Source organism: Myotis lucifugus, unplaced genomic scaffold, assembly GCF_000147115.1.
Source record: "Myotis lucifugus unplaced genomic scaffold, Myoluc2.0 scaffold_32, whole genome shotgun sequence".
Classification (NCBI taxonomy): Eukaryota; Metazoa; Chordata; class Mammalia; order Chiroptera; family Vespertilionidae; genus Myotis; species Myotis lucifugus.
The window spans coordinates 5034708-5062122 of record NW_005871080.1 but is presented as its reverse complement, the minus strand read 5'-3'; the positions used below and the strand labels follow the sequence as shown (position 1 = coordinate 5062122).

The 27415-nt window shown below is 41.5% G+C and overlaps 1 protein-coding gene across 1 annotated transcript in view; it reads left to right on the top strand.

The window, feature by feature from the left end:
- The window catches only part of ARHGAP15 (Rho GTPase activating protein 15), a 650587-nt gene that overhangs the window by 576837 nt on the left and 46335 nt on the right, over positions 1-27415 (top strand). Inside the window, exon 13 of the mRNA XM_006086875.3 lies at positions 11073-11178. Within this exon, the coding sequence (XP_006086937.1) occupies positions 11073-11178 (106 nt within the window). The remainder of the gene's footprint in view (positions 1-11072; positions 11179-27415) is intronic.

The following is a 27415-nucleotide window of genomic DNA, read 5'->3' as shown; positions in this document are numbered from 1 at the left end:
AAACATATCGGAACTAGACCATTGAGAAAATCCTCCTTTCAAATTTACTGTCTGCTTCACATGCTAGTATAAAACAGCCCACGAAGTCCCGTTTGTGATCCATTTGAAACCATCTTGATTTGCTTAAATTGTCACATTCTTCTTGCACATTTCTTCTAAATGCAAAGATGGCAAAGAATTCTCCTCCCTCTTCATTATAAAAGTGCAGAATTTCTGGCTTGTTTATTCCTAATGGAACACTTGAGAAAGAAGAAAATATATAAATATATCTTTCAGAAGATTAGTTGTCTCAATCTTTTTAAAAGAGAGTATTTGTTCATTTCTTCCCCATGGTAAACAATGTGGGCTTTTCATTGTAATTTTCCATTGTCAAATTAATGCATTTCACTTTACTGATTTGGTCCCATGCTTCAAGAACATCGTACCTTTTAATATCCTTATTTCTTCCATACTATATATTAATGTATGTCATTAGGACATAGATAGGAATGGAACCTAAGCAATTTTTAAACAAATTTGTTGAAGGAATCTTCTACTTTCATTGTAACTCATGAAAACAGAATCTGAAAAAAACTCGCAGTCTAACAAAATAAAACTATAGTTTACTTCTCATGAGAACCTTTTCCCAAGCTAAGGATTTCAGGCAAGAAATGGCACAAGTGTTTTGAGTATTTCAAATCAAACATCAGAATTTTTTCTGATGTACTGGTAAATATTCTATTGACAAGGTCAAAAACAGAGAAAATTCTGGCCACCAAGACAGAAGGGAGCATTAAGCATTAAAAAAAAAAAAAGTAGGTTTACCAACTGCAATTTCTAAAGTTCTATGTGATCCCTTCTACAGAATGTGGAGAAAGCCCTTTATAATTGAAGTGCATCCGTTTATTCACTTACCATATATGTAGTTCTTCAAAAATTATATTAAGGATGTTAATGAAAAAAATGGCTAATATTTTCAAGAAACTATAAAGAAAAAGAGAGAGAGGGAGAGGAAAGCAAGCTGTGGCAAAAAAACCTGGGCTCAGCAGCTTTCTGGGGGAAATGGTGAAATGTGACCGTGTGATTTATAATGAGAAAAGGTATCTACAACATACAATTTTCTACCTAGCTGCAAATAATAATTCATAGTGATGTCCCTTCCAGATAAAAGACCTTTGCTATGTAGGACCCATGTGGTAAAATGATCATGATAAATGTCAGACCAGTGCAGGTAACGGCTTTACAAACCATTAAGATTAGCTGGCTCTTTTTCCCGATGATAACAGTAACCATGCTGTGACTCTATGTGGTAATAATATCTCAGTCCTGATAAATGCCAGAGCCAGGCAGAGGTGTTTATCATTCCCAGCTCAGAAATGCTGACTAAAGTTGCCACATGTTGCCTGTTTTTCTTCTTTTACAATAGTCTCACAATTAAAAAAAAAAGGCTGAATCATAAAATTATTTTATTCCCCATTTCTTAAAGGATTTTGATGTTTGTGCTGCTAACTTTGCCTTCTCTCAATGTCACTGTGTGGCCTTGTCAAGTGAACCGGCCAGGAAAACAGTTCACATATGAACCATTATCTCTTCTCCAGAGGGTTTTTGTTCAAAAGAAATAGTTATGGATAAAGTTTAATGTGCTTCCTTTAAAAAAGGTTTCTTAGCATTTGTCTTAATTGCATGACAAATCCTACTTGTTTGCAAGTGAGATTTTTAAAAATTTCCTATAAATTTAATTTATCTACCAATAGAAAGAGATAGGCACTTACATTAAAGACTTCCTATCTAGAAAAGTATTTGTAGGGTTTCTACCCTTATGAAAATGTACAAAGATAATGCTTAATATAAAGAGCTACTAGAGTATTTAAAAAGAATTACTGGTTTATAATTAGAAAGATGTCAAATGACTCAAAATGGTAATCCTTGTTTTTTTAAAAGCCTGTAAAACTAGATATATATGAATTAATATAGTTTAATGAAAATTTTCATACGAGGACTGGATTTCAAAGAAACAAACTAGTGAGCTTTATTTTCTCAGCCCAGATTATGGCCTAAAGGTGAATTAGTAGGATCTGTAAGTTACAGATATGGACTTGGCCACCATGACACCTCCACGATTACTTTGAAAACAAGAGTTCTATGGAGGACAAGACCATGCTTTTCCATGAAGATTGTTGCTGGGGTGTCAACTGCTGCCTTACTCATCAATTCAAAGAGGGGCGTTGCTGCAGCATTGAGGAAGTTGGGCCTCAGAGAGTTTTAGGTTGGTGAATTTTAGGAAATGTTATCCTAAAATTGATTGCACCAAAGCAATACCACTTATGAGAAGTTATTGAGAACCTAAAATTTGAATTCTTGCCCTCGATGTGAGTGAGGTTGGCGCACTGGAAGTTCTAGAATAACATAGATGAAAAAGAAATGGTGATTGTTATTACTCTTCTCCTCTGGATTACAAAATGAGCAACTTTGTTTGTATCTGCCACAGATAGCACGTGGGCCTTAATGGATATGTTTTCTTCGACCACGTATACATACGCATGTTTAATACTTTAAAAATGATTGAAGAAATAGATAAAACTATTTTCTTTTTAATAATTTTGAATTGCTTATTGCCAGGGAGTAGGAGTAAAGACAGCAAGAAATAGAGGTCCCACTGAAGATTAGGTGGGCTCCTCACCGCGTGCTGGGGGTGGGCGGGCTCCTCCTGGATCGGCAGAAGCACCCCTGGACACCAAAGCTCCCCTCACCGGGCAGGATCCATGGGCTACGGCACTCAGTTGGCCAGTGTTCTTGTTATGGCCATTTATTAGCTAGAGAAGGCTATTTCCATTTTAAAAATTTTCCCTAAAAGGGCTTCTTTATTCAAAAATCAGAGAAGATATTAACATCTCCTGGAAGGACAAGCTCTGATACAAGAGAAGCCTGTTTGCCAGAGAGGTGATTAGCTCTAATTCCCAGTTGATCCCCACCAGATAAAGGAAACGGTCTCACCTGAGTCTAATAATTAGAGTCCGTTCCTGCGGCATCTCTCCTGTGCTGCAAGTCACATACCGCTGTTCTCCAGTTGAACTGTTTTGACGTGGATTCTCAACACCTAAAGTCAAATGTACCAGGTAGCTCAGGCATTGCTTCCTTTTAATTAGATGCAAAGGATGGCTTTTCTGGTTTGAGATGGGTGAGGAGTACGGAATCTTGGAGAAAAAGTGCAAATTGCCAACACCAGGTTAGCCTGGAGACCACTGTTTAGGATACAATGATGAACCTATTTATGATATACTCTATCTACTGAGGAATTATAACCAAGCGCTCTTTGATAATGGAAAGCACTCTGTGTATTTACAAAAATATCACACAGTTTGGGCTGTTTCTGTTTTTTGGAAAGAGTACTAAAGAGTAAAATTTATGGCTTCATATGATTTTGGAAACAGCCTTGAACTATGAGCAATCATATGTCAGCGCTGATACAGAGGATAATTCAAAAGAAAGATTTTGATTTAAGGGGACTTACACTTAATGACCATTTACTATATCTGCACATGTATGCATTGAAACATTTACTACTACTAACAATTTTATGAAATAAGTATATGGTGGTGGTTGTTTTTTGGTATTTTAAAATAAGAAACTGAAAACATCAAGTTTTTCAGTTCTACCTAATTTTTAGATACCTCTGAAATGTACTGCTTCTCTTATTTATAACATGAGTTTGAAGTGTGTGTCTATTTGTACCCATGCGTGAGTCTTGAATTCACCCTGGGAGTGTCTCTTCCTAAAGTAAATGTAACTTATTTAAAGGAATTTATCAAGCAAGTGGCATCATGCCTTGGATGACTCCTTAACATCCAACTCAAGTTTTATAAATTACAAGGAATATCCTCAAAGATTTGTAACCGGTTGGTAAGTACGCTTAAAAGATTCTGTGAAGACACTCAGTCCTCCTATAAGCCAGGACAGTCTCTAAGTAAATTCTGAAGTGGTCATGATGCATAAAGTACAAACTGGATAGAAATTAGACTGCTTTCTTCCCAATATATCCCTGACATATAAGGGACTACCATTTTTCATGCTGGATGCATTATACATTCCAGAATAGCTTTCAGAAGCAGAACAGCTGTGTTACTGCTGACCTCCTTCAGACAAAGGGGTACAGTTGTCCTCTAAGAATTACAGATAAATGGACTGAAGAGTGCCCCTGATGCATTGGTGACCGGGAGAATTCAGTCTTTTCTTCCCCTGAGTGGACCTCTATAACAAAGCACAATTTATTTTGAAATATGATTCAACATGTGGCCATAAATAAGTTAAGAATAGTAAATGGATGGATGATAAGGCCAGAAAAGCGTTCCAGGGTCCGGAGGTCCAGAGTCCTGGACTGTGTAGAACTCTCTCCATCACTGTATGACTTTATCTTATCTCGCTGCAAAAACGCATTCGGTTGTAAATATCCTTGTTTTAGTAGCAACATTTCATGCAGATAAATGCAAATGTAACCATCGTAAAGCGTATTTTTTAAATGTGTCCTCAAATTCATGAACCAGGGGGAAACTATAAAGCCACATCCTTATCATAATGTTAAAGCTATTTCACATCATGTAGAAGATGTTACTTCTTTAAGTATCCTGAAGTTGTTTTTGAAGAAGCTCATTTACAACAGAATTTGGGGTAGTTTGAGAAGAATGGGGCCAGGTGAGTGAGAAGTGGGCATCAATAAGAAATGGTTTCTTATTTTAATGTCTACATGTGCATTATGTATATTTTTACATAAACATTTTTTTTCCACTAGTGGGTGACAAAAATGAAGTCCTACCGAAAGAGTTTGTATGCAGTTGTGGGTTCACAGCTTAGAGATTGGAGAGGTTGTTGGGATAAGGGTGGGGAGCTAAAAAGGAGGTATTAAAGAGTATAGAGCATAAAAATCAGTCATTAAGAAATAAAGGTAGAAGCAAATGTGAGTGAAGGGGCAAAGAATTACAGAGTTTATTATTACTGAAAAGACTTTTATATAAGCCTTTTTGTATACAACTTAACTCTATTTCTCCATGTAGAAAAAAAGTTCCTTGTTTCCCACTTCCATAAGAGATATCTCAGTCTTCTCAAAACTCTCAATACTTCACAATAATGAGAAACCATATGCTGAAGGAGAAATATTAATAGAAAGTGCTGTCTTTCACATGCTCACTGAATCAATTGAAGACAGTTGACACATCTTTAGTAAGCTGTGTATGAATCTTAGCTCATTAACTACTCCTGTATTATGTATGCAATTCCAATTCCTAATATGACACGTCAATAAACTAGATCTGAAAAGGTGTCATTTCGGTTTCAACGTTTCCAATTGTATTTTTAGATGTTCTTCCACTTAGAAGTGTTTGCGTTATTTCTTGATTTTACAAGCTATGGACAAGTGGGTGTGGTACTGATTTGAATGGGAAACCACTGCTTTCCTATAACCTTTTCAAAGATTCTATTCTAAGAAAATAAATTGCTCCTCCTTGATAATATTTCAGCCCTCTCTAAGCCATCATCCAATTCCCCCTCCATGTATGTACAACTTAGCCACACAATGTGTATAGCACAATTCAATTGTCCAATTCTTCAAGTGTGGGTGAAAGTTGAGAAAGATAAAAAAATTCTATAAAATACACTTCATGTAGAATGTTTCTTATAAGCAGATATGGGAACCACCGTAGACTTTTACAAGGATTCTTCTATGTAACTGAACTACTCACCAGTCGGATCGTCAGTCTCTCAGCCTTTCACAGAGTAGTCAGTGTTGTGAAATGTCAGGCTACCACAGCAAGAGCATTGCCACCACTGGCACCACCTCAGTTCAACTACATTTGAATGCTCACTGCAACCAGATGGTGTGATTAATGCTGGAAATGAAAAGTAAACCCGACCGGCATGGCTCTCAAAGAAGGTGAAGAGGGGAAAAGGGAAACACTTATGAAATACTTACTTTTTACTAGTCATTGTTCTAGGTGCATTATATACTATCTTGTTCAATCTATAAAACTGGCTTTTTAAGTATTATTTAGAGAAAATAAGAAACTTGTCCAAGATCAGCTAATAAAAAGCTGTTACAGAATTCAAAGCAAGGTCTGTCTATTCCAACCCATGTTCTTGTCTTTCATTGGTTCACTTATTCTTTATTTAAGCCACTATATGCCAGTGCAAGTGCTTCCTAGCTTTGTGGGAAAATTCCCGGTTGAATGGGAGAAATCAATAGGCATTCAAACCATGGTAATATTTTTTTTAATTTTTAAAATTATTTTCAACTATAGTTTACATTTACTATTATTTTGTACTAGAGGCCCGGTGCACGAAATTCGTGCACTGGGGATGGGTGGGGGGTCCCTTAGCCCAGCATGTGCCCTCTTGCAGTCTGGGACCCCTCCCTTGTTACTGCCCACCTGCTTGCTGCTTCCTACCGCTTGGCTTGCTGCTCCTTAGTGCTGCCACAAAGGCCTTGGGTCTGCTGGGTGCCGGGCCTGCGGGTTTGTGTCTCTGATACCCCCAGCAGCCCCAGCATCAAGGTGGCGGGCCTTGGGGCTGCTGGGTACAGGCCCCCCGCTGCGTGTTTGTGTCTTTTATCAGGCCCCCAGCAGCCCCAGCAGCCCCAGCAGCCCCAGCACCACCTAAATAACTTAAGGGAAACTTTATTTAGTCTTCTTTTAAAAGCAATCTAGTTTAAAAATGAGTTGCAGTTAAGACAGAACAAAGAACATGGTACCTAAGAGTGAGATAGACTGACAGAGGAGAGGCTGGGCACTGGTCAGGGGCTTACATGCCAACTGTTCTACACCTGGGAAATGATGTAAAATCGGTTTCTTTAGTTTTCTGCTTAATGGTCTTCTCCAGCACTGAGGTCAGAGGAGCCCCCTTCCAGCCCGTAGGCTGCTTCTCAGAGTCGAAAATTTCGCCATAGGCCTCTGCCTAGGACAGGACCTCTGAACCCCCAGGGTGCATAATCACACAGGGCTTCCATCAGGCTCCGCTGATCCAGGCGGCCGGGAGGCCTCTCGGCTCCCCTGATCCCGGGGCTGGGAGGCCTCTCAGCTCCGCTGATCCCGGGGCCCTGAGGCCTCTCGGCTCCGCTGATCCCAGGGCCGGGAGGCCTCTCGGCTGCGCTGATCCCAGGGCCGGGAGGCCTCTCGGCTGCGCTGAGTATGCAGATTAACCGCCATCTTTTAGCTTCTATAATTGAAACATTGTATCTTTTGGAGCTGTTGCTTCAGGAGCTCAGAGCCCCGCAGCTGCAGGCGGGAACCTTGGTTTCCTCTATCGCTGGGGCAACCAAGCATCCTGTTCTCAGCTGCCTGGCTGCCTGCCACCATCTTGGCTGACAGTTAATTTGCATATACTCACTGATTAGCCAATGAAAAGGGTAGCGGTCATACGCTAATTACCATGTTTCTCTTTTATTAGTGTAGATTAGTTTCAGGTGTATAGCACAGTGGTTAGACAATCATGTCCTTTACAAAGTGGTCCACTTGATATTTCCAGTACTGAACTGGCACCATACATAGTTATTATAATATTACTAGCATTGACTATATTCCCTAGGTTGTACTTTACATCCCTGTGACTGTTTTATAACTACCAATCTGTACTTGTCATTCCCTTTAGCTTTTTCATCCAGTCCCCCAACTCCTCACCACTCTGGCAGTCATCAATCTATTCTCTGTACCTATGAATCTGTTTGATTATATTGCTCTTTAGATTCCACATATAAGTGAAATCATATGGCATTTGTCTTTCTCTGGCTGACTTATTTCACTTAGCATAATACCCTCTAGGTCCATCCATGCTGTCACAAATGGTAAGATTTCATTCTTTTTTATGGCCAAATAATATTTCATTGTATATATATATGTACCACAGCTTTTTATCCACTCCTCTAGTGATGGGCACTGGGATTGCTTCAAACCATGGCAGTGTTACTAGTATGTGGAATAGAATGTGCTAGAGTAACAGAGCACAGAAGAAGAACTGACTCTGTCTAGGGAAATTCACGAGTATTTAACCTGGTGGTTTAACAGACTTGGTGAAGTTTTAAATGCTGCCCGAGCACCATGGCAGTGATCTCGCAAATTCATATATTTCCAATTATGCAACTCCACACCCAGCCTTTCTGCAACCACTCTTGACTAGATCACATGTTCCCTAAAACAGATGTTTGCTGGGTATACTCATGTGGACCACTCTCTACTTATCATTTGCCCAGCTTGATTTATGGCTGCTGCTTCTGTAGTCCTCAATGTCAATTGATCGCTTTTTTGGAGATTCTGACATTGACTTGATCATCACTATGGCCAGAGATTTTCATGAAATTAGAAAGGTTTCCTCTCCTCCCCTCCCTTCCCTTCTTTTCTCCTCTACCACCTTTTAACAGTAAGACATCCTTATTCAGGACTGTCACAATAGGTATCGGGACTACTGCTACCACCTCTTCTGTTATCACCTTTACTGCCTGAACCAAGTGGTTCAACAGATCCTCGGGTAAATTCTGTTACCAGCATGGGCTATATATCTTTGCATATACTCATTGGTGTGTAGCGTTAGCTTCAGATGGCCAGATACAGGGTACCCAAGTGTCCCAAGAGCTCTGTCCTGGGAATACTGTACCAATTTCACTCTCATAATTGACTTGTTTTCTTTCTTTTCCTGAGTTTCTGGTGTCTCATAAGTTCCAACTGGTCTCATGAAGCATCACAATATATTAGAATCATTAAACTCCAAGGAGTCTTTCTAACCTTTGGGTAGAAAGATTAGATTTTCTGTATTCTATGATGTTGCAACTGGCCTCTCTCTCTCTCTCTCTCTCTCTCTCTCTCTCTCTCTCTCTCTCTCTCTCTCATTGACAGTTGTCCAATCCATATTATGTTGGAACTCACCTAAGAATAACTGCAACTTTGAAAGCTGTGACTGTGGGGGTATTATTTATAGGCCTTTGCGGTTTCAGGAGCAAGAAGAAAAGCTTCCAAGCACAGTTCTACTAGGAAGACTACCCCAGCCCACTTTCACCAAATACCATCTTCTGCAGGATATTTTCCCCATAATTTCTTATTAAAAGTGGTTTGTTTGTTTGTTTGTTTGCAGCAGTGTATTTTAAATACCCTGCCTGTTTCTCTTTCTCACTCCACTTTATTAAGTTCATCTACCTAATAACAGGTGATTACAAATTGGGCTTCAGGAGGCACATCATATTAGGAGCTCTGTTTGGCTTTAGTATCAGAGAACCGCTCATAAAGGTTCCAGTACACAGAGGCTTATTTTCTATGTCAAAGAAACTCAGAGACAGGCAGGTAGGACCAGTGACTGCTCCACAGATTCAGGGAAGGGCCTCCCAGCCATGAGTTCCACTCTGCTGGGCCTCCGTTCTGTGTCATCTCATGCTATATCCATTCTATCTTCATTCTGAAGAGCAGAGGTGAAAAGGCTAAAAAGCTAAACCAGCACCCTCTCCATGGTCTCCCCAGAAGTCCCACATTGCACTTTGACTTAAGTTTCAATGGCCAATCTTAGTCACATGGCCACTCCAGCTGCCAAGGAAGCTAGGAAATGAGCTCTTTTAAGTGGGTATATTGGCATTCCCACAACAATGGGATTGCCTTGCTAAGGAAGAAGAGAATGGATATTGAATGAGTGTTGCCTTACATATTATTCTCTTCTACATTATCTTTTGCAGCAGTAGCCTCTTTAGGGTCACTCGGAGCTCTGTGCTAGTAGTTAGAGATTGAAGTATAGAAAATGTTTGAGTTTAATAAATAATTATAATTCTCCTCCCTGGTTAAAACTATGGCAAGATGAATTCTCTGGTGTACTAAGTAACTTAGTTTTTATTATGCCATCCATGCCCATAAAAGTAAAAAATAAACAAAATAAAGGAAAGAAATTCATGTGGCATGCATTTTTGAAGAACTTATTTTTTAAATGTATATGACTATATTTTATACTTTCAATTTTTGTTTTTGCACTTTCCTAATTCATAGCAAAAACCAAAATGTATTACAGAAACAGGATAGCATAGAAGTAATAAAAAATTATTTACTCTTCCACAAAATCAAGCAAACAATAGAATATTGGTAATTAAATCACACTGTGTCCTTGTGTGTTTGTTTCCTGTTGCTGCTGTAACAAACTGCCACAAGCTCATACAATACAAATTTATTACCTTACATTCCTGGAGGTCAGAAAATGGAAATCAGTTCACTGACTTCCTTCTGGAGGTCTATTTCTTTTCTTTTTCTAGGTTTTAGAGGCTGTTTTGTTCCTTGGCCCATGGCCCTTTATCACACAGCCATTTCTTTTCCTGCTTCCTCTGTCACATGACTTCTGTCTCTGACTCTGATCCTCTTGGTTCCTTCTTAACCACCTTCATGATTACACTGGGCCCACCCTTATAATCCAGCAAAATCTCCCCATCTCATAACCCCTAATTTAATCACATGACACATCCCTTTTGCTATGGAGGGTAAAATACTTGCAGCAGTGGTTCTCAACCTTCTTAAAGCCGTGACCCTTTAATACAGTTCCTCATGTTGTAGTGACCCCCAATTTCATTGTTACAAATTGAACATAATTAAAGCATAGTGATTCATCACAAAAACAATACCTAATTATATATGTGTTTTCCAGTGGTCTTAGGCGACCCCTGTGAAAGGGTCGTTCGACCCCCAAAGGGGTCGCGACCCACAGGTTGAGAACCGCTGACTTACAGGTTCCAGAAATCAGGACATGGGCATCTTTGGAAGTTCATTATTCATCCTACCACACCTTGTATAATAGTAAAAACACTTGTGAGATTTGATTCAATAGCTAAATGAGCACCTATGCATGTCCTTCCCAGGAGTCCCACATAATACTTTGACTTATGTCTCTATGGCCAATCTCCGTCACACAGCCATGATCTAATTCAGAGTCAAAATGAAGAAACTCCATGATAATGTTGAGCACACCTATAACCTTTGGCTGCTGAGTAGGATTTATGCTGCTAATTCTTAGTCCAAAATTCTCCTTAAAAAATTCCCTCATGTATCTATGAAATCTTATTTTTTTCTAACCTTTGTTTTTATTTTATTTTTCAGAAAAGCAAGATAACAACACAAGAATTGAAACTATGAAGTCCCTTGTACAAAAACTCCCTCCATCAAATCGTGACACCATGAAAGTCCTCTTTGGACATCTGACTAAGTAAGTTGTAAAGGTTTCTGGTTGTGTCATATACTCCTTTCTTAAATGAACAATATTTAATTTCAGATCTGTAAGATAAGAGTTTCTAAATATATCTAATATTTTCCCCTCTCAATCATCTAAGCCTTCCTGCAGAAGTTGGAGAATGTACTAATGGTAGGAAGGAGAAGCTACAAAAAGAACTTCTGACTGAATTGATTTTATCCTGGCCTTTTCAGTGAATAGATACTTGTTGATTAGTCAGAACTATACTCAGAGCCGTGAGATGGGTCATCTTTACTTTGTTGTATAGTACAATGGGAAAGGTATGAGATGTTTCAGACATGAGTTCAAAACCTAGCCCTGCCTTGTACCAAGTGCTAGGACCATAAATGAGGTACTTAAATTCTCTGAAATTTTATTTCCTCATCGGTAAAATGTTGATTCAAATTATCAAGGTGCCATCCTGTAAGAGAAGAGTATTCCAAGCAGAAAAAAAACAAGTGTAAAAACCCAGAGAACCCAAAGAGCTTATTGTATTTGAAAAGCCAGGATGGCTAGAGCCTATTGAACGGGGGGGATGGTGGTGGGAGTTGGGGTCACAAATGTTAAATGGGTGTCAGATCACAGTAAGACATTTGTAATCAATTGTAAATACAATGAAGAACCACAACTGGGGGAATATAAAAGGTCACACTGGCCATGTGGAGAATGGATTGTAAAAGGGAAAGCAGGGGCACCTATTAGGAGGCAACCCTAGTAGTCCAGGCAAAAGATAATGGTGGCTTGAGTGGAGCCCTTGGAGAGATATTCTAGGGTTGGGTCAGGTTGGATTTGCCTGGTTGGGATGCAGTGAGTAAGGGCAAGGAGAAATCAAGTATGTCTCTCAGGGCTTGGGCTTGAGCGAATGGAAAAATGGTAGTGCTACACAGATGGGTAAGTAGAGGGCCCTTTTGGACATGTTAAATTTGAAATGGCTGTTACTCATTTGTCCTCTGTTAACGCCTTCCTCAGATAAGGCAGAGCTCAATACAAGTGATAAGGTTTTAGCTTTGACCATATGCATATGGTCATGTTAAAGCTTGTTAGAGTTTACTTCTGTGAGGTTAAATCTCCTTCATCACCTTAATCGCCATTCCTTGGGTCTGGTCATTTCTGCAGATTATTCAATGAGTTCATTACATGAATTTTAATTGTAAATGTAATACATGTGATTGCACACAAAAAATTTAAACAGTGGTGAATATATTATTAAAAAGTGAAATTTGCCTACTAGTCATTCTTAGACTGCTGAGTAGAAGTAACTAACACTTTTGTATATGTCCTTCCAGACCTGTTTCTAAACACATGCAAAAATGTGTGTATGGTTGTTGATTGTGTCAAAGTATATCATACAGCACATATTCTCCTGCAACTACTTTGCAACTCATAGACAGCTTCACATTTCATTAAACAGACTCATCTGATTCTTTCTAATGAAGATATAGCATTCAATGGTATGCATAGCTCATAATTTGCTTAACTAGTCACTACTTTAGGTACATGTCTTAATCTAATTAGTCATCTTATCCTCTTACTTATTTTACTCCCAGAGGGGCACCCGTGTCGCAGTTCAGAGGACCCCTCGTTGTTAGAATGGCCTTTCCTGTCACCTCCACATCCTGGCTACAGTGGGAAACCCAGTGTGATTTAGTGAAAGGATCTTGGGCTTTAAAGAAATAGGTAGATCTAGTGTCAAATCCTTGTTCTATACTTAACTCCCTTTATAATCCCAGGCACATAAAATTGGATTAAATTATGTCAGCCATATCCTGTGGTTATGAGAATTAAATGAGATAATGCATATAAAATGCCTGGCACAGGGTAAGCATTCCTCTTATGTTAATTCTTTTCCCGTAGGATCCAGTCACACTGTGAAAAGGGTTTCAAGTTACAAGTAAATACCAGAGCGCTTATCTCAGTAACGTTAACTGGACAAAGTCATAAAACAAATGGGAAAGTGTAGTCTTTAATGCGATGCAATACCTAGTCTTGTATATCTTGAGAAATATCAATTACTCAGTCTCAATTAATCCTCTTCCATTCCAACTGAAAGAACAGCTATAAAATGAAGAAAATGAGAGTCAGCTAAATTCTTCTTTAAAAACAAATAAAACACACAGATGAGAATCCATCCAATTAAAAACCTTGGAAGGATGAGAATCTTCACCTCCATGCCACACCATTCCAGTGTGAACAACTAATGCCTGATTGTTTTTATGCCTAAATTAACTTCCTGACTTTGCTAGAACTTTCATTCAGCTCAGTAGAGTTGGAAATAGATGTATTTAACTAAGATTTAAGAACGGATTACTATATCACCTTCACAGCATTCACATTATAAGATTCTTCATTATAGATAGACAAGTGTCATTTGCCAGTCACCCACCTTTCTTGAGTGGTGTGACCATATTCCACTGCGCACTGATTTTTAAACTGGGTTTAATTATGCACAAGTGTGTGCACATGATTATATCTTGTTAAGCATTTCTTGCTAAGTTTTTGATAAACAGCCAATCGTGGCATGTCATCAAAGCCTGAGAAGACTAAATAAGAAGATTGTTTAACGAGAATTTAAATATATTCATGTTTGAAAGAATCATTAGAATGTTTTCCTTAGTCTTGATGCATTTGGTAGTTCTTCAGAAAAATCTACCATCAACACTTGTATGTAGTGTTTATTCCAAATTGTTGCAAATATATATATTTTGAAGTTTGTTTAGTGAGGGTCAGGGAATGTAATGAAGTGCCAGAAATTCCACTTGGCCTACGTACTCTACAGCCAACAGAACAGAGCTCCATGTTTGCAGAGGTCTGAGTTAAATGCTCCCTTGAAAGCAGAGAAGTGCCAACTGAGAAAGCTCGATACTGCACAATTGGACTAGAAGGTGAATGCAAGTTCTGGCCACGAAGCCAGAACTTTAACGGGTTGTGATTATATTAACCATAAGATTACACAATGGCTGTAAAGGCTAAATAGTCTCAGAGTCCTCGTTCTTGATCAAACTTGAGTTCAAGTTCTATGCTTCTGCTGTGATAGCTTGAGAACAGGAATTCAGCATAAGCTATCATTTCAAAATGCTATCAACTAGCAGCCTTTATTTATAGCCGCTTTCACAAATTGACATTACAGTGAGAAGCACTGGAAGGACCTGGGGTACCTTCTGAACTGTGACATAAATGGCAAGTTCTATCTGTATAAAATATAAGTGTCAAGTGCATTTGCCTTTAGCCTGCTTCTTTGGAAAAGTAGGGAGGCAAAGCGAAGCTGAAGTTAATGGGAAGGAGGACCTGGAAAGGTAAGGTTTACTTGCTGGTGAAAAAAAACACCAAAAAAAAAAAAAAAAAAAACCTGGTGTGTAGGTTGAGAGGTTGAAAGCCGGGCAAAGGATTTATATAAGAAACAGAGAACTGTCGAAACCTTACCTATCAGACAATTGCAAAACATGCTTAGTGTTTATGAAAGACTCACTTGGCAACAGAGTGCAAGGCGAACAAGACAGAATGAGAGAAGAGCCCAGGAGGCCACACAGATAGATGGGAGGGGTGGACATCAAGTGGAAAGAAATGGTCCAAGTCTTGAGACTTTTCATAAAAAAAAATTTCACACAGTTTTGTTGTTGTTGTTGTTGTTTCTATCCTCACTCGAGGAAACTTTTTCCATTGATTTTTTTAGGGGAGTAGAAGGGAGGGAAAGAGGAAAGGAGGAAGGGTAGGGAGGGAGGGAGGAAGAGGGGGAGAGGGAGAGAGAGAGAGAGAGAGAGAGAGAAACATCAGTGGGAGAGAGACACATCGATTGGTTGCCTCCCACATGTGTCCAAACCAGGCAGGGTAATGAATCTGCAACCCAGGTACATGCCCTGGAACAGGAGTCTAACTCAAACCCTCCGATCCCCAGGTCGACATTCTAACCACTGAGCTGTGCCAGCCAGGGCCATACAGTCTTTATTTCTTTCCTTTCTTTATCGCCCATGTCTAGTCAGCCATGGAGATAAGTCTGAGGTTTCAAACTGTGAAAATAGTCCCTCCAACATTAATTTTAAAAAGCAAGAGGAAGACCTGCTAGAATGGTGCACCCTTTTCTCTATTTTGCAAATGCATGAAGGAGAAAGAAAAAGATGAGGTTATAGAAAACTAATAAAATAAGATGAATCCCATTTTGTCAGGTGTGTATTGAATCAAGCCCTCTACATGCTGCTCAGTGGGATGTATCTCTCTGCATGTTGGAAAAGGCAAACATGTAATATATCTCAAGAATGAAAACTTTTTCAAATCTTTATACGTTTTGAGTGGTCGTCTTAACTGCTGGGACCCTATCCTAAGTAACAGCAGGCTGGTTCTGCAGATAAATTGTTTACAACAGAACATTTGCACTGGTGGAGACCAGGAGACAGCCGGCCGAAGCGTTCAGTGATGGAGGACAGAACATGGTACATGGTATCAGTTCATACTATTTTAGGGAAATGTGGTTCATAGCTAATTGGGGTTTTTTAAATTCAGGGAAATGCTTGTGCTAAGTTAAAGGCAGGGATATAATATTTTATATACTCAGAGGGAGTAGAACTATAAATATGTGGAAAAGTCGTGCATCTGGAAAAGACTGTAAAGATATATGCTGAGATGTTACTATTTCTTTCTTAGAGTTGTTGCATTATGAGAAGTTTATTTCTCTCATGTGTTTCCTTTTCACTTCTACCTACGGTGTAGAAGGAGCCTGAGCTGGGGAAGACAGGTAAAGAGAACAGGCTTTGCAGGTAGGAGACCTGAGTGTGAGTGGAGGCTCTGCCCCTCACCGGAGACACACCATGAACAAGCCCCTTTACTCTGAGCTTTCGTCTTCTGTCTACAAAGTAGAGATTGCAATTGATCCTATTTGTGTGAGGAGGAGTCAATGAATAATCTTTTTAATAGCCCATGTTAGGGTCTAGATAAACATTATATGTTGACGTGTACTATTTTTATAGTGAGACAAATATATAATAACTTTCAATGAAATAAATACAGGAAGAATTGCAAAGGCTGGGTTGCCAAATTTCCCGGCTTCCAGAAAATTCTTCGTCTCACCACAGAATCGTTTTCCAAAACCATAGTTTCTATGCTGGCCCAACTCAGCCAGTTTCCCCAGTCCTGGTGAGGCTGTTTTCACATGTTTGACAAACCACGTGACACCCCCATGCCGTGCCCAACCCCGACGTGTACTCCAGAGCCTAACTCCAGTCTGTGTCCGACTCTACATCCACCTGATCCACATCTTGCTCCATGTTCTCAGACCCGACTATCTTCACCTTTGACATGGGAGCTTGCTGCGAGAGAATCTGGCCTCCTTGCCTTTCAGCGGCTGAGGAGGGTGGAGGCGGGCCCAGGCCTCTCTGAGCTTCGCAGGCAGAGGCTCCCCTTACAGCAGTTTCCGAGGGACAGTTCTCTTGCTCATTGTCCAACTTATCAGAATGTGTCTCACAGTGAGGGCTTCCTGCCAGGCAGAACAGCACACTGGCCTTGTGGAGGCCTGGGAAGGGAGATGTTTTGAAGCCGGTAGGGCCTTCTCCTGTGCCTCAACCCCGCATGGACACCCTCCTCGACTTCTATCAACTCCACATCCGCCTAGACCACATGCTGGCCTTTTGCAGTCCTGGGATGTGTGTTGCAATTACTATCATTAAGGCTTTTAGCCACTGCTGAAGTCTTTCCCACATTCTTATTTCCAGGATTAAAAATAATATAATTACAGATTTTTAGAAAATAAATACAAAAATGCACCACTAACCCAAACTTGTTAGCCAGATTTACTTTGTGGCATGCATTTTGGAAGACAAAACAATCTCAAATTCAGTTCTCAAATAGGTATGCGTTGTTCACAGAACATCAGCATGTCTTAGAAGTGGGTGGCCTGTAGAGATGACACGCAATAGTCATTTGTTGACTTCCAAAAACAGCCTTGGAAGAATATACGGGCTGCAGACTTTGAATGCAAATAAATGTCTTATAGGAGACTTGCACTTTATAAAAGAGTTTGAAAGGGGAGCTAAAAATCTTCCCTTTTGTATTGACTCTAAGAAAATCTCCCAGCTGTTCATAGAATTCCAAGGTGAAAAACTGATATGGCTGAATAGACAAATCTCATGGAAGGGTGCCAGTCGAATGCCTCCGTGAAAGGCGAGACTGGTGAGCTGTGGCTATTTTGTGAGAGTAAACTGATATTTAAAGCTTCTCTGTGGTCTTCACGGATGTTAAATAAAATATTCTACAAAAGCATGTCAAAGGCAACTCAAACGATGATGATCTAGAAATATAAGGGTTGTGTGAGGAAACGATGGTGAGGTAAGAATCCATCCACCCTGTCTTTAAAGCGGCATACATAGCGGGCATTTCTGATATTTGCGGGGAAAATGAGACAGGGTTATAGAATAGACTGGAAAGCCCGTAAGCCCGTGCCCTTCTCCCTGATCATGGAGCCGTGCCTGGTGAAGCCGTCTGCCTGCCGCGGGCCTCTGAAGGCTCGGCCCCGTGTGCTTTGGAGCAGGATGTGTTTTTCTGTGCTGACTTCTGGCACTCCGCCCTTTTTCTGTACACTTTGGTCTCTCACCCAACCACAATACCTGATATCCCACGACTTGCAAGCCCTGGGTATTTTTACTGGAAAATGAGGAACCTGTGCAAATTGTTATTTTCTTTTTTTTCTCTCTCTCTCTCTTTTTTCTTTTCCTTTTTTTTTCCTCCCTGAGGGACAGGGGCTGCAAGTTGTTTGAAATAAGCCAGAAGCCTAATAGCTCCTTTGCTTGTGTATTTGAAATGGCACCCTAATCACTTTGAAGAGCTAATGTACTTCCTATGGGTCTGAAATTTCTCAACTGGACTCCCGTGGCAGAATTTGGCCTGGTAGTTAAGAAAATTAATTACTCTGATCGTGAGGATGAAGCAATAGTTCCCAACTCCCTGTAGTAATCATTAAAATGTCATCTACTTAGGAGACATCTTGGCACAGGATTTATAAGGTCTGTGAGCTGGGGACTAGGGTTCAATGATCCTTCCAGTGGTGGACCCTTGTTCTGCAGGAAGGCTTTGGGAGATAAGGCTTTTTAAGACCGGAGTGAAATTATTACTTTTGATCTTTTGATTTAACATCTGAATGGGAAAATTAACCACTGAATAATAGGGAGGAAAAAAAACAAAACTTAAAATGGCTACTGCCCATCTATCACTGTCTTCCCTATTAGTGGTGGAACCACCCCACGGAGTGTGTTTCTCTCATAAGAGGCAAGGTTTTTAAGTTGCTGCACCCTTTTCCACCATGAATCTTGGCGTTTTACCTAATGGAAAGAATCAAGGATTTGGAATCGGAAGACATAAGCCCACATCCCAACCTCAGCCCTTAGAAACTGTACAACATTAAGAAAACCTTTTAAGGTCTCTAGCCCTCCCTTTTGCTCATGTGTGCACTAGGTCAAATAAATTTGCATTTGTGAAAATGTTAACTGTAAAATCTTATCCACCCATTACTGCAGGAAGTCTTAATGAGTGACTACTGTACTCCAGGCACTGAATTAGATCAGAAGTTGGGAACTGTAGACCATGGAATACATCCAGCCTGCTACCTGCTTTTGTTAAAGTTTTCTGGAACACACACACACACACACACACACACAAACACACACACACCCTCATATATTTATATACTTCCAATGGCTACTTTCACGCTGCAATGGTGAGAGTTATATAATTGTAACCAGTTGCACAAGGCCAAAAATATTTACTCTCTGACCCTTTACAGAAAAAATTTGCTGCCCACACAATTTGATACTAGAGGCAGAAAGGGGGCTCCTACCCTCATGTATCCTATAGTTTCCTGGAGTAAATTAACAAACAATTATAATAAATATGGTGCTAAATCACAAGACTCTATGAAAACACCAAGCAGGTGCTGAAATTTAGCCTAGAGAAACCAGAGAGCCTCCCAAATGCCAGACGCTGTCTCTAGGGAGGGCAGTGTGGCAGCCAACAGGCCGACGGTAAGCAGGAAGAATACTCTCTACCAAGAGGCACCGAGAAGAACTACAGCGTGGTACAGAAATGGTGGATCCTAGAAGCGGTAGAACGTAAGCTGAGAATGCAGTAAATGAGCTAAATTGTGCAGGACATTATACGCTTTGCTAAAGAATTTGAAATTCATTCTGGAGACAGTAAATCACTGAAGGGTCTGAAGCAGGGAGATACGGTGGTGCGATTTGTATTTCTAGAGATCACAATCCTTTTAAGTGTGAAGAATAGCCTGTAGGAGGGCAATGCTAGAGGTAGCGAACCTTGTTAAGAGGACTGTATGATAGTCCAAGCTAGAGATCTCAAACTAAGGGAGGTGGGGGCGGAGGGGATGGGGCAAGGGATGCAAGAGTTAGAAATAAGGAAGATTTCAGATGACACCCGGTTTTTAACTAGGTAACTGATGATATCCTGAACTTAGATAGAGGACAAGGATAAAATTGGAAGCATGAAAGAAGTTGAAATTTTGGGGACACGATGTGATTTGGTCATTGTTTATATTCCATTCATGACATCTATTAGAAGATAAGAACTATATGTTGGGAATTCAGGAAAGGTGATTGGGGTCTAGGTCTGAATTTAGGACTCATGGGTTTAAAGATGGCAACGGGGTAAGGTCATGAATAACCTCAAGGAAGGGTGAGAAGAGAGAAGAGGGTTGAGGACAGATTCCTGGGGACGTCTAACACTGAGGGGTCGTTAGAGGAAGAGCCTGGGAAAGGAGTCTGAGAATGGCATGCACGGTGACAAAGAAAACTTGGCAAGAGCAGAACTATTATTTTTTTGTGGTTAAAACTATTACTTCCAAAAGGAGGCCTAGAAAATTCTCATGATAACAGGACATTGGGCAGAATTTACAGTGATATCTAGCTACTGTTTGAGCCTTCAGCTTTTGGCACTTGAAAAATCACAGGAATAAATATTATAAGCTGGAAGAAAAAATGTTACTGATAGCAGTTAAGTCCTTAAAATATTGATGAAGGTGGGAATTATAAGAAACTGACCTGGTCCCTTTGTCATTAGAGCATAGGCTCTAGGAAGGCAGGGATGTGCATCATGTTGACTCTTGCTACACCCCGGAGCCTAGTACAGAGCCCCACACATCACAGATAGTCAGCAATTTCTGTTGAACACATGGAGTCACATGACTTCATCGAGAGAGAAGATGATCATCTAATAGTCAGTGATGGTTCCACTTAAGATCAACTGGAAACTTGGAAACTTGATATATTTCAGGCTAAGACTAGGGAACATTACATTCTGAGGGTATTGGTTAGTAAGCTGTTCCTCTCAACTCTCTCTTCACCTGATGTTTATCTTTTCATCATGATGAAGAGAAAAGCAGCCCTGATTGTAAAAGAAGTAATATGTGTCAATATTAAGATGGCCTGTGCAGAGGCCCTGAGCACAATGAAGGGGTGCTAAGAGAGGCTCTCCTACCGAGGAAGACTTGGTCAGGGGTCAGTGACCACCCATCGGTGCTGGAGCCTGTCAGACCTGTCGCTGTTGTCCAGGGGGGTAAGGGGAGAGGTGCCAGTTCTCCTGATTTCTTGATTATCTGGGACTTGTAACAGATCTCAGAATATAAAAACTTAGTTTTATATTTTCTGGCATTACTGTCACTACTAAATTAAAGACTACTGCTCCTATCTCCTATTATATCAAGCAACCTCCCTGTCCATCATTTTTTCCAGGTCCCATATTGACCTCATAGGACTACCTTGAATTAGTTAGCATTAGGCAAAGCAAAATACAAACGCTTGTCCTCCACTCTTAAGTGTATGAGAAATTCAGTTCCTGTTTTGTGAAGCAGAGACACAGAGAAACTTCAAAGTGAAAGGGGGGGGGGAGATCAACCAGACCTCAAGTCACCTGATTTCCAGTCCACTAGACCACACTCTGCTTTCCTGCCAACACCAATACCCGGCTGTGTTTCCAGGGAAGAAGGAATGATGAGGCAGCGAGTGAGAAAGACCAGCCAACGGTGATAGACGCACAAGCCCATCGCTCGAATTCCCTTTCCTTTTTTAATTGAACGCCAACTATAATCCCCTCTCTTTAAGTAAAATCACCTAACTAATTAGGAAGCTGACATACTGATATAAGGGTTTTTCTTGGTGTCTGTGTTCTTTCTCTCTCTCTCCAACTCTCCAGCTCACCCTCTCTTTCCCTCCCTCCCTCCCTCCCTCCCTCTCTCCTTCCCCCTAACACTTCGCTTTCCACCTAAAAAGCACCGGGGAAAGTTTTATTTTTAGGAGTTCTTTTTAAAACATGTTCCATGTCCACATGCATTAATGCTGTGTGTGGGTGTGCATGAGCATATATGTACACTTCGGAGGCTTACATTTTATTAAAAGGCAGGGACGGCTCTGCCTTTACCACCTCTCCTCTCCTCTTGACATGGAAAGCGCTCAACCCAGATGCCCAACCAGGGAGAATACTCTTCCAGGAGCAGCATCTGGCCTCCTGGCAAGCCCTCCGGGGAGCTGCTTGGGGAGCTTTGCAGTTGTCTCGCTCGGTCTGTCACGTGTCTCCGATACCCTGGCCTCCCTGGCTGGCACGTCCAGGCAGCTGCCAATTCCTCTCGGTTCACCTTCAGTTCTGAGAACCGCTTCCCTCGCGCTCATGTCATGCTGGACTCGTTTCCCTACCACCGCCCGTGAGAATTCCGGGACAAGACGCATGTCTCGCTGCTGTCCGCCTGACGACTCCCTCCCAGGCCTCCGCCTCCTGAACCCCAGTGAAACCCTGGGCCACTCAGCCCTCCCTTCCAGGAGCTTCTTTTTAATAATAGTTCTCCGCCACTTCTTGTCAGCGTAGCTCCTTGTACACTGCGGGGCCGTTCCCTGCAAAGAAAAGCAAAACATTCCACGGGAGTAATTTATTCTGGTCTGCACCCAAGACATGAAAGCACGCCTGACATGTGTGTATTATTTCGTGACATCACACTGGCTCCCGCATCCTTGTCACACCTCGAACAAAAGGGCATTGCAGGGCCGACAGGGAGGGGACACAGCAGCTTTGCAAGGAGCGCCCACTTCAGGGGACTGCATTTTTGAAAGTCGCTTTGTGGTTTTTTTTACCTGTTAGTATATATATTTTTTGCTTGTGAAGGATTCTGGGGAGTTTTTTCTGGATAATTGTGAAGAACACAGAGTCCGACGGTAGCCCACGCACCAGGGAGCCTGACAAGGTGCTGACAAGTCCGGCAGCCGTACCCGGGCTGCAGAGGGGGAGGCAGAAATGAGAGCTGCGGGGTGACATCCAGGAATAGTTAGCGGGGCGGCTGCTCACTGCCATGTTGCAGGGTTGCTGTTTTCTCCCTCATGCAAGAAAAAGTGCAGATTATACACCAGATTTCAGATCTCAGGACGGGATTGTCTGGGCTGAGAAAAGACTGGGCCTTAGCAGTGGACAGAGGGAATCACTGGTCTGGGCCCGTGGCAAACTCAGTCCGCACTTGACTTTGAAGAGGAACAAAACTAAAACCATGGGCTTCGGAATGAGAGCCTCTGGGGACCAGGAGATGAGGTTAGAGGGTGTTTGATCAGGACATTGGGAACCGTCCCTTGAAACTATCTACACAACAATAGAGCTCAAATTTAAGATTAGAATATTGAAGTATTTAATCTCTGCCTTAATGACATGTTTTTGGTCTGTAATTTTTCCTCAGGTTAACTTGTTGATATGTACAAAGGATGTTAAAAATGCATGCAGAATCTTTATACTAAATATTGCCTTTTGTATAGAGTTGACTCTTGTATAGAGATGACTCTTTCTCACTTCTAGTCATTTCTTCTCTTCTGTGTCATACATTCTTTTTAACCAGGCTATTTTCTCTTACATTGCCCCCCCCCCTCCGACCCTGCTTTTTCCCCCCCCATTCCCTCCCAGTATCACCACCATCCTCAAATTCTTCCACCCATGCCTCACTCTGAGAGCTCTCTTCACCTTTGAAGCAGTCTTGCCTACATCATCTGTTGTCCATTTAGTCATGATGCTAACACCTATTGAGTAGCTATCATGATAGACACTCAGCTGGAAATCAAGAGGGTTTTATCAGGACAACGCCCAACCCCTGGGACCTGGGGACCTCATTCAACTATGTTATCTACCTCCCTGCCCTCTTTGGGAATGTTCACTTCTCTCAATCTTGCTCTGGCTTCCCAACTTTCTGCCTCTAGCCCTTCCTCTTCTCCCGGGCATTAGCAAACGGCTCTCTGTTCTGGGCATTCGGTTAGTCTGTCCATCTGGTGGAGGAACCCCTTGCTCTTCTTCTCTTTCCCATTTTAGAGGAGACAAGGAAACCACTCTGGGGCAGGAGTAGGCAAGACATAGGTGCTGGCCCTGGGGCACTAAAACGTGTGTGTGTTTTTTCTTTTTTCTGCTTTCCATAAACTGAAAGTCAACATACACCTCTTAATAATATCCTTCCCATTATTAATTTTGTTATTTTATTCATTCATTCATTTTATTCATTAGCTAATTCATTTATCTTCCCCAGTGTTTGGGATATGAAAAGATAAAATAAATTACCCCTGCTCTAAAGGAATTTTTATCTAATTATTTTGTGTCTCTGTGCTTGGACATAAAAAAGAATAAATTTACTCATGCAAAGTGATGCTTCACTGAAATCCCATTTTTCCCCCTTTTGAACACTTTTTAGCAACCATTTTATATCCCAGAAAGATCCTGCTCTCAACCCTACGTCTTCTCTGATTGGATCACAGACCCATCCTCTTGGCTCCCGGCTCACCCATCTTTTCCCATCATTCTTTCATTTTCTTCTGCTGTTCCAGACAGCACGTGCTTCCTGGTGCTGACCTCTGCGTCATCGCAGAGGGATTCCCCTCACTCTCCACTCACCACGTTTCTGTTTAGGACCAGGCATCCCCCAAAGCCATAGCAAGGCCTTTTACAGGCAGTTCACGTCCTGTTGTATTTTTCTAACTAGCCTGCCCTGTCCTCTCTGACTTCACTCTCCCTTCACATCACACTGAAAAGGACCGATTCCTAGGCTGCCAAACACTATATGTAATTTGTGCTTCCCTGACAGTCCCAGGAACTGAGCTGCGTCTTGGCAGAGGAAGGCCTATTTCACCACACTCCTGCTATTTTCTCCACCAGCGTCCCTGCGATGCGCTATGAGGACTAGGGAGGCCTAGGAGCAGGTGTTACGTAAGGGAACTAAGGAAATGTCATTGTCCCACTCTAGGAATTTCTGATCCCAAAACACTTTTTTTTATCCAAGAATGTAACATAGAAGAACACAGCTAGGCAGATGCGTGTGGGGTGGAGGGAGCTGGAGAGAGTGGGGGGTGGGAGGGAGTTGGCTAGAGTGATGTTTTCTTCATCATGAATGCAGCCACCTGAAAACCCCAGCTGATTAGGAGTCTGTAGCCACACTACACAGCAGTGTGGTACAAGAAGTGAGTAATACCGTATGTACCTATTTGAAACGACAGAGCAGGCTTAGGTAGTCTGCGTGCAATTACACAGATTGGAAGTCATCCAGGACACTGAGGTTATCAACCTCTTCTCTCACAAAAAACACCAGGGGAACTTCGAGGACCACAGGAGGTCAGGGCCATCATCCTGCAGCTCATCCAAAAGGCCTCACCTCACACAACCCAGGTTCTGGCAGAAAAGCTTAATGGTGGCCACTAATTGGCTGGAAAAAAAGAGTGCCCTCCATCCGTGCCGTGTGACTGATTCAACATTCTCAGGAAACAGGGACTCAAATGGTGGAGAATATCCAGGGATTCAAGTGGTGGACAGCGGGCACTGTAAGGGTCTTCCACCTGCTGGTCCTGTGGCTAGCATTCCTGCCACCCAAGCATTTCAGAAAGTTCCAGCTCAGGTTTTCCCAAACTTCAATGTGCTTACAAATCAAATGGCTAGGGGTCTTGTTAAAAAAAATGTAGATTTTGCCAAGCTGGTGTGGCTCAGTTGGTTGGGCATCATCCCATGCACCAAGAGGCGGCAGGTTCGATTCCCAATCAGGGCACATGCCTAGGTTGCAGGCTCGATCCCTAGTAGGGGGTGTGCAGGAGGCAGCCAATAATGTTTCTCTCTCAGTGATGTTTCTATCTCTCCCTCTTCCTTCCTCTCTCTCTAAAATCAATAAAAACAATTTTTAATATATTTTTATTGGTTTCAGAAAGGAAAGGAGAGGGTGAGAGAGACAGAAACATCAATGATGAGAGAGAATCACTGATTGGCTGCCTCTTACACACCCCCTACTGGGGATCGAGCCTGCAACCCAGGCATGTGACTTGACAAGAATCAAACCCAGAACCCTTCACAGGCTGACGCTCAATCACTGAGCCAAACTGGCTAGGGCTCAATAAAAACATTTTTTAATGTAGATTCTGATTCAGGAGGTCTGGGATGAGGCCTAAGATTCTGCACAGAGAACAAGCTCTCTGGTGCTGTGTCAAGGAACCACACTTTCAGAAGGCAGTTTTTACAAGGAAGGAGGGGAGAAGTTTTCTGTGAACCGAGAGAGCAGAGGCTGGGCAAAGAGAAAGATGGCTTTTAAATGAGATTCAACATCCAGAATAATTAGGTTTGCTTTCATTTGTCCTAGGAATAAAAGGAAGCAGAAACATGGAGAGTCCAAAATAATAAATAATACACACCACTCTTATAATGGCTTTTTCTGTGGAAGGGAGGCACAGAATTTGGTCCCTGAACATGTTTCATGAATGAGATGCTTGCTCTCAACAGTGCTTGTATTTCTCACTCTTTGGTTAGTGCTGCAGAAAGACACACTGCCAGGAACCAAACTGTCTGTTCTCAAGATGAGTCAGGAGAAGACAAGATGGCAGAAGGCAGAACTTTAAGGTTTGACCAATGAACAGTAAAAGAGCGATAATCTCCCTCCAAGCTTTGTAAAATAAAATCAGAGTTGCTGAAAAACATCAAATAATGGGCCATTTTGCAGCTTATATTATGCAAACTTAGTTTATTGTTGTGTGCTATGGAGGCTTTCCCGTTAAAGCCTGAATGTGCCATCAAAGGCTTAATTATTGGTTGGATTAATGATTATATTCTTTATCTAGTTATTTCCTAAGTGCTTTTTATACTCATATCTGCATATTTTGTGACTTCTTAATGATAGGATTCACTTTAGATGTATGGAAGGAAGCGTGCACACACAGAAACACACACAGACACACACACATTCTTAATAAGTATGAGTCAGTTAATCCCTGGTGAAAGCAGTATCGGTTGCTTCGTTCAGACATGCTATAAACTAGATAAGGCTGGAGTTTAAATATACATTTATCCTAATATATAGCTCAACAGTATAGCTGCAAAAATGCTATTACTTGCCAAATATATATAAATTTAGGGTATCATTCAAAATATATCATTTGAAATGTTCAGCTATCTACAGCCAGCATGGTGAAGTACATATACAAGAAGGAGAAGAATACAGCCATCAATCAATGAATCAACAATATCTATCTAAGGAGTGCCTAGATGTGCCTCATACTACTACATTAGTGAGAGTTAGGAAGATTTTTAAAAAGAATAAAGTTCTGCCTTTGCAGAGCTACTAATCTACCAGGGGACAAAGCACTTAAGAAAAATAAAAAGAGTAGAGAATAATTAACTGTGAAACAGTATCTGCAAGGAGAAACAGACTAACATAGTTGAGAAGTCTCCAATGAAACGTAGAGCTGAAGTGAGGTTTTGAAGCATGGGTGGGATTTGGGAAGCACAGAGATGACTGTGGGTCCACCTGAAACAAGCGAAGGGGGATGCCCGGATGTGGTCCTGAGCAGCCTGTGCTATCTGTGACCCTGTGACCGGAGAAAAGAAGAAGGAGAGACCCAAGTGCAGGGAGGAGCCAGATTATGGGTGGGGCCTGGAGAAAAGCTGGAAGCCATGTCTCAGACCATAGGGAACCAAGGCAGGTTAGTGAGTAGTTGAAAAATGTAAGTTTTGCTTTTGTTTCCATTTGAGTTTCTCAACTTAAAGAAAGATCATATGTAAAATGGATTTGGGGACTCAAGGCCCAAAGAAGGAGGCTGGAGCCAAGCTGGACACGGAGCGGCTATCTGGGCGTGGCTAGAGAGCAGTTGCTCCCGTGTTGGCTGAGGAGCTCCGGCGGGGGGAGGGGGGGGGGGGGGGGGGATGCCCAGAAGGACCTTAAAGGAAGTCAAGAGAATTTGCT